At 37.0% G+C, this 14,150-nt stretch overlaps 1 protein-coding gene across 7 annotated transcripts in view; it reads left to right on the top strand.

Annotated features, from left to right (window-relative positions):
- The window catches only part of FAM214A (family with sequence similarity 214 member A), a 130,022-nt gene that overhangs the window by 104,786 nt on the left and 11,086 nt on the right, over positions 1-14,150 (top strand). For all 7 annotated transcript variants that reach the window (XR_002771946.1, XM_023509971.1, XM_023509967.1 and 4 more), the window contains 5 exons: positions 2,234-2,418; positions 3,625-3,827; positions 4,089-4,214; positions 5,138-6,956; positions 11,618-11,731. Coding sequence is in view for 6 of the 7 variants with exons in the window: in XM_023509971.1 (XP_023365739.1) it covers positions 2,234-2,418; positions 3,625-3,827; positions 4,089-4,214; positions 5,138-6,956; positions 11,618-11,731 (2,447 nt within the window). In the remaining variant the exon portion in view is untranslated. The remainder of the gene's footprint in view (positions 1-2,233; positions 2,419-3,624; positions 3,828-4,088; positions 4,215-5,137; positions 6,957-11,617; positions 11,732-14,150) is intronic.

The following is a 14,150-nucleotide window of genomic DNA, read 5'->3' as shown; positions in this document are numbered from 1 at the left end:
CAACACCCAGCTATTTTTTTGTTGCAGGTTGGCCGGGGCCAGGTTGGACGCCACCACCCTTGATATATGGAGCTGGCGCCCTACTCACTGAGCAACAGGCACCGCCCTAGTCTGAGAATTTTTCAAATGTAGGATCCATGTGTTATTAATGTAGTTGAGGTTGTATGATGAAATGGATGAATTGACTGAGACTAGAACTAAAAACCAAATTCTGGAGCTAGATTATTCAGTTTAAAAATTCAACATTGCTGCTTTTTAGCTGGATGATCTTGTGCAAGTTACTTAATATCTCCATGCTTCAGTTGTCTGTAAAATAGACATAATCTAGATCTGCTCTAAGGAGCAAATGAGTTGATAAAATAGAATATACTTAGAACTGACAGTACCTGGCGTTGATAAGATACTGTGTTGGCTATGCTTTTCATGTGTGGCTGTAGTCACTTTAGAGCAGCGGTTCTCAACCTGTGGGTCATGACCCACAGGAACTGTATTAAAGGGCCACAGCATTAGGAAGGTTGAGAACAACTGCTTTAGAGAAACTTTTCCAAACAGTCTTAATATATCAGTTCAACAAAACTTACTCTCAAGGCTTTTTCCTTTTCTGCTAAGCCTTCCTGATGCTAGAAATAGACCTCTTTATTATTCCCTTAAAGGCTGTCCATAATGTAGTTCTAGTCTTTCCTTTTGTGCAGTTTCTATATAAATTCTCTGTTCAAGTTGCATTTTCTTTTGATCCATTCCATGCTGCACTGTGCTGCACTGTTCTTTTTATAAAATTATCTCTAAACCATAAAGGCTTAGAAAGTAGGAGCTATGTGCATTACAACTCTGTCCCATGTTACCTCACAAGGGTAGGCATATAAAGTATTTATTGCTTAATGGGCAGAGATAAGAGCAATTTTTCTGGTTCAGTGCCCATATCACAGTGGTTATGGCATTGGCCACATGAAACAAGCCTGGCAGGTTTGAACCTGGCCTGGTCCAGCTAAAATAAACAACGACAACTGCAACAAAAAAATAGCCGGGTGTCATGGTAGGTGCCTGTAATCCCAGTTGGGCGGCTGAGGTAGGAGAATTGGTTAAGCCCAAGAGTTTGAGGTTGTTGTGAGCTATGATGCCATAGCACTATACCGAGGGCAACACAGTGTTAAGACTCTGTTTCAAAAAAAAAAAATTTTTTTTTTCAATGTTGTGTAACAAATTGAATATTGTGTGCACATCTGTGCGTGAATGTTCAGCTTGTATAGCAAGTTAACAGTTTTTAAAATTAACTGTTAAAAAATTAAAGCACTCAGGAGAAATTTCTAAATTACATGAAAAATCTTACAGATTAGATTTTTTGGAACTGTATGATAGGCAAGATATCACACTCCGTATGTTGAAAAATAGCCCTCATTCTTCTTCTGGATAATTATAGCATTTCTTCCTCTGAAACTATTGTTACTGTATAGCAAAGGCAGAGAGCGAGGACCTCTTGGCTGTGATTGCTCACCAAATTAGTGCTGTGAGAGTAAGAGACTAGCTAAAGGAGGGAGAAGGCAGAGAAAGAGAGAAGCATGCAGTTTGATCTATTAATAGCAATAAAGTAGCTAAAAATGACATAAAACGTATTAACCTTTTGCTGTTAGTGTTGATTTGTGTGAAACAAATATTGTATCTGACATTCCCAAATGTAATTACGTAAAGCATGATAAATGTAAATTAACTGAAGTTTAAATAAAAACCTTTTTTTTTGTATTGAGACAGAGTCTCACTTTGTCACCCTCCGTAGAGTGCCATGATGTCATAGCTCATAGCAACCTCCAACTGTTGGGCTCAAGTGATTCTCAGCCTCCTGAGTAGCTGGGACCACAGGCACCCACCAGAACACCCAGCTGTTTTTTTTGTTTAGCAGGCCGAGGCCAGGTTGAAACACACCAGCCCCAGACCATGTTGCTGGCCCTCTAATCACTGAGCGATGGGTGCCCACCCAATATAAAAAAAACAATTTTATGTCATAATTTTTCAGTCCTGTTCAGCTGGAATTTGGAATTATCCATCATCTCATTTCTGCATAGTTTGTGAATCAAGAGTTTACTGTATTTTGATTCTCATTTTTCTTTTTTCCACTTTTCATTGGTATATATTTGAATATAGAATGGAATGTGACATTAGTTATTTTAAGTATAAGAGAAAAGATCTTATTAAGAGCACATTATAGTGTGGACTTTTCTTCCCTTTTTTTTTATACCAGATACTCTCGATGAATATTTTGAATATGATGCAGAGGAGTTCTTGGTCTCTTTGGCCTTGCTAATAACAGAAGGACGAACACCTGAATGTTCTATAAAAGGTCGAACCGAAAGTTTCCATTGCCCTCCAGCACAGTCTTGTTACCCAGTAACTACCAAACATGAATGTAATGATAAGCTGGCCCAGGTGAGACTCTTGTGTTAAATACTTTTTATTTACCTTTTATACAAGTTTAAGTTCTGTTATCATCTTTATTACATTATAATCATAAGCTTCATATTGTATGTGGTTACAAATTGATAGTAACCATAAAGAAAAAAAAATCCTAATCCTAGACCATGGCTAATAACCTTGGCTCTTAAATAGACTCTTGAAGGCACAGCAAGTAACTTTGCTGATCAGCAGGGAGGTAGGTAGCCTGTCCTTTCATATAATAACATTTAGGACTATCTTTGTTGTTGGGATTTATCTTTTTTTGTTTTTAAAGTCTCAGCCTAGGCTCGTCTACTTTGTGTTCATTCATTTAATAAATTGATGTTATGATTATTTCCCCCACATTAACCAATTTCTCTCTTGGATTCCTCCTTTTATTTATTGTGAGGATACTTTTGTTAGCATTTTTATGTTTTTATATAATACCATTAAAATATTTGGGTAGGTAATGTATAATTTAAGAATTTTTTCTTCTGCTTATTTCTCAAATGTAGTCTAATTTTTTTAATTAATTAAATTATTTATTAACTTTTTCTCATTTTTTGGCCAGGGCTGGGTTTGAACCCACACCTCCGGCATATGGGGCCAGCACTCTACCCTTTTGAGCCACAGGTGCCACCCTGATTTTTTTTTTTAAGAGAGCAGGTTTCACTCTGTTCCCCAGGCTGGAATGTAAGTGGCTCATAGTAACCTCAAACTCCTGGGCTCAAGCAGTCCTCCCACCCCAGCCTCCCAAGTAGCTGAGACTATAGGTGTAAGCCACTACACCCCAGCTTGAAATTTAACATTAAAATATCTTGTCTGGTTTGAGTATTTAATGAAAATAAAATTTTTGATACTTTGATCTTCAGATTTAAGAATTTATCTTTCATGGCAAGTGATGAAATTAACAAACTAAGCAAGGCCAGACCATCTCAGAGGCCTATCAGACATTGTATATGGCTGTTCTTTTTCCACAAGATAAACAAAGATATCCTTCCCAAGAAAATTTATATCATGAATGTTCAGTACTAATCCCTACATTCTGGAGCTTTCTAGTATGAAACCTACATAGCCAAGTCTGAACAAAGCTCTATAATAAATGACTCATTTTTCATACAGATATCTACTTTACAAATTTTCAAATTTAAATGCAAAATTAAGTGGAGAGACATTTTGTTTGTATTTATTTTCTCTAAGTGTCGCCAAGCCAGACGAACCAGGTCTGAGGTCACGTTGTTGTGGAAGAATAACCTTCCTATCATGGTGGAGGTGATGCTACTACCAGACTGCTGCTATAGTGATGATGGGCCCACCACAGATGGAATTGATCTAAATGATCCTGCAATTAATCAAGATGCATTATTATTAGAAAGATGGACCTTGGAGCCAGTTCCTCGACAGTAAGTCATTGAACTTAGTTTGATGTTGTTCCTGGTAAATCAAGCCTTTCATTACTTCTCTAAATTATTTTAATGTATTCTGTCTTTGAATTCTTTTATGCAATAGAATTGAAATATTTAGTTCTTATGTTTAGTATTTGTGACTTCAGGTGACATTAGTAAGTATACTCCTATGCTCTTCAAAGCATACATTCTACCTTTCTAAACTGTAATTATTTTTTACTTGCTGACATTTAGATTATGCTTTGTTAATTTCCTTAGGAATGGTGATCGATTTATTGAAGAGAAGACTCTTCTGTTGGCTGTCCGCTCATTTGTGTTTTTTTCTCAGTTAAGTGCTTGGCTGAGTGTATCTCATGGTGCTATTCCACGAAATATTCTCTACAGGTATTGATTATTTCCTTCATTTCTAAATATAAGTAGATAAAATTTACTGAGGTCTTTCTTAGAACAAGTTAGATAAATCTACATTGAATTAGTATGGATTTTCCTTGTTGCATTAAATTTGACACAGAGTAGTATTTAGAGGACTTTTCAGCTTACTTTCAGGAACCAGTGGACTTGATGATGCTCGTAAAGTGGAAAAGTTTTCAAGGCTGTTAAATTTCTGTAATTACAGCCTGAATTTTTGTCATCTTGGACAATAGAAACATAGGGGCTGCTAATGAAATAATTGTTCTCTTAGGCAGATGACCATGAGATAGTAGCTCCTAATTACTTTACACAGTAAAATTAGCTGAATCCATTTATTTACTAGTAAATACAAAGTCCTTCTTTTCTATTTTTGCCAATATTTTTTATTATAACATTATTTTTTTATTTTTTGAGACAGAGTTTCATTTTGTTGCCCTTGGTAGAGTGTCGTGGCATCATAGTTCCCAGCAACCTCCAACTCTTGGGCTCAGGCATTTCTCTTGCCTCGGCCTCCCGAGTAGCTGGGAGTATAAGCACCTGCCACAATGCCTGGCTCTTGCTCAGGCTGGTCTCAAACCTGTGAGCTCAGGGCAATCCACCTGCCTCAGCTATGATTACAGATGTGAGCCACCACACCCAGCCTATCATAACATTCTTGAGCTTTAAAGCTTAAGTGGTCACATGCTCTTAAAAAGGTCATCTCTTCTAAGCATAATCTGTTGTACCACTTATATTGGTTTAACAGAATGATGTGTGGTAAAGTAGCTAAAAGTACACCTCAGTGGTAATGCAGAAAAGGTAAGTATCCGACTGCTTTACGTTTTAAAAATAACATACAATAATAAGGATATCATTTTTATAATCTATTGATTCCATACCTTTCTGTGTGATTCTAGAATCAGTGCTGCTGATGTAGACCTACGGTGGAATTTTTCACAAACTCCAATTGAGCATGTCTTTCCTGTTCCCAATGTTTCTCACAACGTGGCCTTGAAAGTCAGCGTCCAGTCCTTGCCCAGACAATCTAATTACCCAATTTTGACCTGTAGTATTCACACTAATATTGGCCTTTATGAGAAAAAAATTCAAGAACATGAACATCAAACCCCTCAGGACCTCAATTCTAATGAAGAAGAACAATGTAGTACCAACAGTTCACAGCATTTGTGTAGCAAACAAGCTTGGACCATGGCACCCGAAAGTGTATTACGTGCAAAAAATGGCACAACTACAGAATATACTACCGCCATCAAAAATGTCAAACTTTATGCGGGCACTGGCAGTAAATCTGAATATGGAACATCCCAAACCAATATTCTCAGCTTTAGTAGTGTAGGAGATACAAAGTCACACGAAACATCAGCAAGAACTTTAAAATCATTTTCAATGATTGATTCCAGTGTTTCTAGCCGCCAGACTTCCTGGCAGTCAGTTGGTGAAACTAACCCTTTAATAGGTTCTTTAATTCAGGACCGACAGGAAGTTATTGCAAGAATCGCCCAACATTTGATTCATTGTGATCCAAGCACTTCACATGTTTCTGGACATCCATGTAATACTCAAGAGTCTAGTTCACTTCATTCAAAACTTTTCCGAGTTTCACAAGAAAATGAAAATGTGAGAAAATGTAAAGAAACATTCTCCATTTCTTTCGGTACTTCAGAGATCACTTCCCAGGAAGACATCAATGAGGGAAAAATTCGACTAAAACCAGATACTCCTCGAAGTGAAACTTGTGTTTCTAATGGTCTTTATTCTCATCAGTCTGTTGGAGAGACTAATCCTTTGATAGGTTCTTTACTCCAGGAACGGCAAGATGTTATTGCAAGGATTGCTCAACACTTGGAACACATTGATCCAACGGCATCATATGTCCCCCGGCAGTCATTCAACATGCATGATACCACTTCAGCCCCTTCTAAAGTGTTTAGGAGTTCATATGAAGACAAAAATTTGTTGAAGAAAAATAAGGGTGATTCTCCTGTCTCCATTTCTCATACAAAATTTTCTTTGTTAGGAGACCGCACTGATGGGGAAAACTTAATACCTAATAAATCTTTTAGTTCATTTAAATGTAGTTGTAAAGAAAAATGTTCTTTGAGACCTCAAATAAGAAATCATTGTCAGAACAATTCTAGTGAAATCATCCAAAGTACATGTCGGGAAACACAGAACAAAGCTACTAGTTTATTGACTTCTTTAAATGTGTCTCATTGCAAAGAACATAACATAGATTTGACAGGCAGATTTAAGGAACAAGAAATTAGCGATGGAATTGATAAACAATATTCAAATTGTAATAGTATTGACAAACAGATTTTCACAAATAAGTATAAGGAAAAAATAATAAAAAATGAGAATTGTAACCCAGAATTCTTTGACAATCTCCAGTTTGATAATTCAAAAAATATTGACTCAAAAGTGAAAGTTACTTTGTCAGAGATGTCTGAATATTTGAACAAATGTGAAAATAACTACTCAGATAAAGACTCAAAAAAGCCTAAGACGTGTGAGCAAAATACTCAACTTAACAGCATAGAAAACTATCTCAATAAAGGTAATGAAGCTTTTAAATGCAAAAAGCCAATACAATTAAAAACTGAACAGGATAAGAAAGAAGATCCACCTGGTGAAAAATCTCAAAACTCTTCTCAGAGAAGAAATATAAAAGACTGTTTATCTACATGTGAACATCTAAAAAATACAGAGGTGTTGGTAGGTTACATCTCATATTTCAAATATAATTCTTAACACTTTTTTATGATTTAAATTTTGCTTGTAGGAGATCTCATTATAAAGGTCTAAGGTGTCCATCATCTGTAGAACCCATAGTCGGATATAGTAGACCTTCTACAGAACTAGTATTAACGGCCTTGTAAATAACCTATTCTCTCTCTTTTTTTTTTTTTTTGGCAGTTTTTAGCCAGGGCTGGGTTTGAACCCGCTACCTCTAGTATATGGGGCTGGCGTCCTACTCCTTTGAGCCACAGGCACTGCCCAAGACCATGTGGGTTTAAAAATTAGGGAGCAGTACCTGTTTTTCTTTCTTCTTTGGTTTTTAAATAATACAGCAGTAATTTTTTTCATGATCTATTAGGTCTGTTATTTAGGTCTTTCAGCTTTGTTCTTCTCTTCCCCCATGCCCATCTCAAAGGTCTATCTTTCTTTTATTCAGAAGAACCTAGCTTTTAAATACTTGGTCTGTGGATTCAAGAGAAAGAACACTATATTATATGTATATAAATATTCCTTTGATTTTATATTGGTATGTGGCTTTCAAATATATTTCAAATGAAATATATTTCAAATGAAATACAACATATTTCATTCTATATGGTTATAGAAGACATGATTCTTTTTAGTACTTCACAGGACAGATAGGACAGTTTTGAGGACATTCAGACTCAAAAAAGAATAACTGACATAGACAAGTAGTTATACAAATCTTTTGTGGCTCCACTGGCATCTCCCACTGTAGTCTCTTGTAATCTAGGGCTTTTTCTACTACCTCATAATAATGAAGAACAAATTTGTAGATTATAGAAGTCCCTGGTTCATTTGAATTCTTCTTGGTGCCTTTTTTGTGTTTTTCTATGCTTATAAACAATTGGTGGAGAGTATAAACAGTCAGAAATGAAACTTACATTAGTTTAAGGTGTTGTTTATTAGCAGCCCAGGCCCACTAGAAGAAGTATGCCCCTGATGTAATGCCATTGTTCAATTAATGATTTTAGAAATATCTATAGGGAAATCAACTAAGCTGTTGATTCAAAAACACTTGAGTTCCAGTTTTGGCTTCAGTTTTGTTCTGGAATGACACTGAGTAATAAGTCATATAATCTCTAAAAACTGTAGTCTCCTGAATTTTACAGTAAGATTGATAAATCTTTTTTTGCCTATGTTAGAGTTGTGACAATCAGATGATAGATTTTAAAATATTTTGTAAAGCTTTAATGCACTAAATAAATGAAGAATATTTAGTTAATTCCATTTTATTTGACTTCCCACCAAACCACTTTTTAACTTCCCAAACTCATCAGGCTCAAATTTATTTCCCTAAGCATTATTATAAATTTTTATCTTGATTATATGGGAAAATACTTCTTGACTACCTTGATTCACATCTCCATGGCCTCGGTTCATCTTTATCACTCAAATTAGTTTTACCAGACATTAGAGTTTGTTTTTTGTTTGTTTGTTTGTTTTTGTTTTTAATTGTTGGAGATTCATTGAGGGTACAAGAAACCAGGTTACACTGATTGCATTTGTTTGGTAAAGTCCCTCTTAACATTAGTTTTTAAATTATTCCATGTTTTCAGTTTATATTTTCCTACAGAAGCTCTTCAACATAGGATTTAATCAGATGGTAGATTCTACTTTCCTAAAACTGTAAATGTCACAAAAACCTCTGTTGCCTTAAGAATACTAACTTTTTATGATCCTTTTTGATACCTAAGAGTAGGTAGGAGGCTTAAAGCCTGGATGGTACTTTTTCAAGCCACTAACTTTTGTTTTTTAATATAACCATACACTACTTAACTATACTAAGTGCCCAGACTTAGTATTTTCAGTATTTTACACATTTCAACTTACTTAATCCTCTCACTATCCTGTGAGAAGCTTTTATTAACTCCAGTTTATAAATGAGGACCTAGACTAGAGGGATAGGTCACAAAGCTAGTATTATAAATGACAGAGCCAGAACCCAATATAGTCTTTTCTAATTTTTATTCATATGTTTGTTACAGATTTCTGATCTTTGGCTATAAACTTAACCAACCTTAAAGAATTAGCCTATATCTTATACATGTTTTACATCAAAAACATTGTGCTATGACTACATTATTTATATTTTTAAATTCACAATGTTTCTTATATTTCTATATGACACTTACCAAATTATATTTTCCAGAAAATGACTCTTCCCCCCCACACACACTCGATAGAGTGCTGTGGCATCACAGCTCACAGTAGCTCCAGCTCTTAGGCTTAGATGATTCTCTTGCCACACCCTCCCAAGTAGCTGGGACTACAGGTGTGTGCCACAATGCCTGGCTATCTTTTTTTGCAGTTTGGCCAGGGCCAGGTTTGAACCCACTATCCTCAGTATATGGGGCCGGCACCCTACTCACTGAGCCACAGGTGCTGCCCGAGATAACGACTCTTGGTATTGACATAGTTTTGTTTTAGAACATATATATTAATTTTTTCTACCTGTGGGCACAGTAGTTCCTCCTTACCCACAGTTTTGCGTTCTATGGTTTTAGTTATCTGTGGTCAACTGTGAACAGAAAATAGCTGAGTACAGTTCAATAAGATATTTAACTTTTTTAACATTATATTGTTATAATTGTATTTTACTATTAGTTATTAAATCTCTTACTATAACTAATGTATAAAATAAACTTTGTCATGGGCAGTGCCTGTGGCTTACTAGGTAGGGCACGGGCCCCATATATCAGTGGCGGGTTTGAACCCAGCCTGGGCCAAACTGCAACAAAAAATAGCCAGGCATTGTGGTGGGCACCTGTAATCCCAGCTTACTTGGGAGGCTGAAGCAAGAGAATCACCTAAGCTCAGGAATTGGAGGTTGCTGTGAGTTGTGATGCCACGGCACTCTACCAAGAGCAACAGAGTAAGACTCTGTCTCAAAAAATAAATAAATAAAATAAACTTTATCATAAAGTGTATGTGTAGGCTCAGCACCTATAGCTGAGTGGCTAGGGTGCCACCCATATATACCAAAGTTCGCAGGTTTGAACCCAGCCTGGCCTGCCAAACAGCAATGACAACTGCATCGAAAAAATAGCTGGGCATTATGATGGGCACCTGTAGTCCCAGATACTTGGGAGGCTGAGGCAAGAGAATCACCTAAGCCCAAGAGTTTGAGGTTGGTGAGAGCTGTGACACCACGGCACTATACCAAGGGTGACATAGAATCTGATTCAAAAAATAAAAAAATAAAGTACACGTAGGAAAAACAGCCTTGATATGTACAGTGTTTCATACTATTCATAATTTCAGGCATCTACCTAGGTTCTTGGATCATACCTCCTGTGAATAAGAAGGGGCTATCATAGTAGCTTTTTTAATTGAAATAATCAAATATTAGCTTATTAAATGTTGGAGTCTGAGCAAACATGACCATACATTGATATCGCAATCATAATTTATTTAGAACATTAGCATTTATTCAGCTTATTATAAAAAAAACTTAGATATTGCTTTCCAATTAGTATATGTGTATATAGACATAATATATATTGATATACATATTGAGCATCCCAAATCTGAAATTTGATAGGCTCCAAAATCTGAAACTTTCCAAATGCTAATGTGATATTCAAAGGAAATGCTTATTAGAGTATTTTAAATATTGAATTTTTGTAATTGGGATGCTCAGGCAGTAAGTATATACCGTGTTTCCCCGAAAATAAGACACTGTCTTATATTTATTTTTTCTCAAGAAGATACACTAGGGCTTATTTTCAGGGGATGTCTTATTTTTATTAAGTATAATACAATAGTCTACTTTTTTTTTTTGAGACAGAGCCTCAAGCTGTCACTCTGGGTAGAATGCTGTGGCATCACAGCTCACAGCAGCCTCCAACTCCTGGGCTCAAGCATGTCTCCTGCCTCTGCCTCCCAAGTAGCTGGGACCACAGGTGCCCGCCACAACACCTGGCTATTTTTTGGTTGCAGCCATTATTGTTGCTTGGCTAGCCCGGGCTGGATTCGAACCCGCCACTTTAGGTGTATGTGGCTGGCACCTTAGCCACTTGAGCCACAGGTGCTGAGCCAACAATCTACATTTGTTCAAATACAGTTAAGTCATCTTCTTCTGGAACCTGACAGGGAGAGCTGACCTTGGTGGTGGGGCTGGCACTAGTGATGGTGAACTCCTTTCCCCTAGCTCTTCACACGTGCACAATAGGATGCCTGTGACCCCGGTTTCCGGAAGTGTGAACAGCTTGGAGAAAGGAACTGTGGCAGATAAAAGGTATTCCAGTCTTCCTTACTGCTCCATGCCGAAATGCAAAATTCCTGGCGTGGCTCATCACTCCTCTGCCCGTCACTAGGTCTTGTAGGGCTTATATTTAACAAATGCATAGAAATCCTGCAAGGGCTTAGTTTTTGGGTAGGTCTTATTTTCAGGGAAACACGGTATATTGTACATATTCCAAAATCCAGGAAAATCCAAAATCCAACACTCTTCTGGGCTCAGGCATTTTAGATAAAGGATAATCAATGTGTTTATTATCAGCATCATGACAAACTACCTCAGAATGTATTGGGAATGAGTCTTAGAAACTAAAAAGCTGTACAAGTCCTTTAAATGGTATATTTCCATCAAAGTATAATTATTTTCCTAACAGAGGACTACACTGAAACATTCAAATGTCTGGCGAAAACATAATTTTCACTCTTTGGATGGAACCTCAACTAGAGCCTTTCATCCTCAAACTGGATTGCCGCTTCTTTCTAGTCCCGTAAGTGTTCTTTCCCTTATCTCACGTTAGAATTTGCAGACATCTGAAATGATTACAAATAATTTTGTTCAAATTTTAATTGAGTAAAATTAAAATAAATTTTTAGTTGGAAAATGTCTTATTTTGATAACATTTAACAGTTTACTGATGATATGGAAAGAAACTATAAAATGAATATGAATGAAATTTACTATAATAGGATTATAAAATTTCTCGAAATTCTTTTGCCTAAAATTTTTACTAACCGTCAAAAATAAATCTTGATGTCAAGTGAATTTGTATCTTACTGACATCACCAACTGTGTCACCTGGGGACAGCTTTTTACTTAGAATCCTTTCACTTAATTTAATCATGTTATTTTAAGACATATATAATCTCCTCGCTCCTCATTTATTAATACATTTATACATCAGAGGGGAATGGCTAAATGCACTTCAGAGTCACATTGATTCTACCCCCTACTTGTATGACATTAGATAGATAACATCTGTTAGAACCTCAGTTTCCTCATCTATAAATGGGGTTGTGACAATGATTATTGTGAAAATGATTCATATCATTACTGGCACATGTTGAGCACTCAGTAGTTAATTGGTATGGCTGTCACTTCAGTTAAACCAGTGGTTCTCAACCTTCCTAATGCCATGACCCTTGAATACAGTTCCTGTGGGTTGCAACCCACATGTTGAGAACTGTTGAGTTACACCTAAGTAGTAAATTTTGTAGCAGAACTAAAAGTCTGTATAATTTGCTACTAATGCAAAATTTTTACTGTATGTGTGTTTTTTCGCAACTTGAACACAAAGTCTGGCATGTGTTACAAAAATAATTATCAAGGGCAGTACCCATAGCTCAGTGGGTGGGGTGCCAGCCACATACACCTAGGCTGGCGGGTTCAAACCCACCCTGGGTCAGCTAAACAACAATGACAACTGCAAGCAAAAAATATCCAGGCGTTGTGGCAGGCACCTGTAGTCCCAGCTACTCGGGAGGCTGAGACAAGAGAATCACTTAAGCCAAAGAGTTGGAGGTTGCTGTGAGGCTGTGATGCCGCAGCACTCAACTGAGGATGACACAGTTAAGACTCTGTCTCCAAAAAAAAAAAAATTATTATTATCAAGTAAGGGTTGTAGACTTTAAGTGTATAACTTGGACCTCTGGTATTTATTTAAGAGAAGTTGGAGTCTAAAGAATTTTTTAAAACTCCAAGTATTTGACCTACCTGTGAGTTGTTTTCAAAATGCCAAGTGATCAGGAAAAATATTATCAGCATCATGCTGGTGTAAAAAGCAGTGCATTCTTCTTGTCAGTATTGTGGTCTGAGTTAATACAGGGAGACACTTCTCCCTTTATAGACACAGAAATTCTAAATGAAGTAAAAAAATGTCTAAATATATAATATAGTAAAAGAATAAGCAAAATAAGTCCCCAAGTAGTAACTTGGGGCAAATTATGGCCCTCCAGGATATCTGAACTTAATACAATGCTAGGGTTTAATGTCCCGCCCCAGGGATAGAAATCAAGGCTACATGTCAGCAGCAGTCATAGCAGAGGCCTAAGACCAAATTCTTTATAAAGCCAAAAGCAGGAAGACTGGACTTCCATAAATGGGATGGCAAAACAAAAGCACCTGTTTACTCAAGGACGTGTCAGGGAGGTGTGGAGTAGAAGAAAAAATCCCCCAAAGAAATTGTACCTAAATCTAAGCTACCTATAATGTAGTAGGAGTTCTAAACTTATGCTACCTCTGAGGTTCAGAGAAGTCTAGCTAAGAAATAACTATAACAGGCTGGGCGTCTGTATCTCAGTGGTTTAGTGCTCCAGCCACATGCTCTGGGGCTGGTAGGTTCAAACCTGGCCCAGACCTGCTAAACAGAGGGGAAAAAAAAATGTCTGGCACAGTGGCTCACACCTGTAATCCTAGTGCTCTGGGAGGCCGAGGTGGATGGATTGCCTGAGTTCATGAGTTTGAGACCAGCCGAGCAAAAAGTGAGACCCCATGACTACTAGAAGTAAAAAAATTGAGGCAAGAGGATCACTTGAGCCTAAGAGTTGGAGGTTGCTGTGAACTACAACACCACAGCACTCTACCCATGCCTACAGCTTGAGACTCTGTCTTGAAACAAACAGAAAAAACATAACTAAACTGCAACTGGTGAAATCCATTCAAGACTAGCAGAAAAAAGATTAAACTATCCCACATTTATAACCCAGGGCACCAAGGATTTATTTTTATAGAAAATATCTCTTCAAGATGATCTCAGAGGAAAAATATTAGAAAGCATCTTAAAAGAGCGGCGCCCATAGCACAGTGGTTATGGCAATGGCCATATACACCTAGGCTGGTGGGTTTGAATGTGACCCAGGCCAGCTAAACAGCAATAACAACTGCAACAAAAAATAGCTGGGCATTGTGGT

This window comes from Otolemur garnettii, unplaced genomic scaffold (assembly GCF_000181295.1).
Source record: "Otolemur garnettii isolate 467f Iridium unplaced genomic scaffold, OtoGar3 scaffold00011, whole genome shotgun sequence".
In the NCBI taxonomy this organism is placed as follows: domain Eukaryota; kingdom Metazoa; phylum Chordata; class Mammalia; order Primates; family Galagidae; genus Otolemur; species Otolemur garnettii.
Note: the sequence above shows the minus strand (reverse complement) of the source record. Positions and strands in the feature narration are given on the sequence as shown.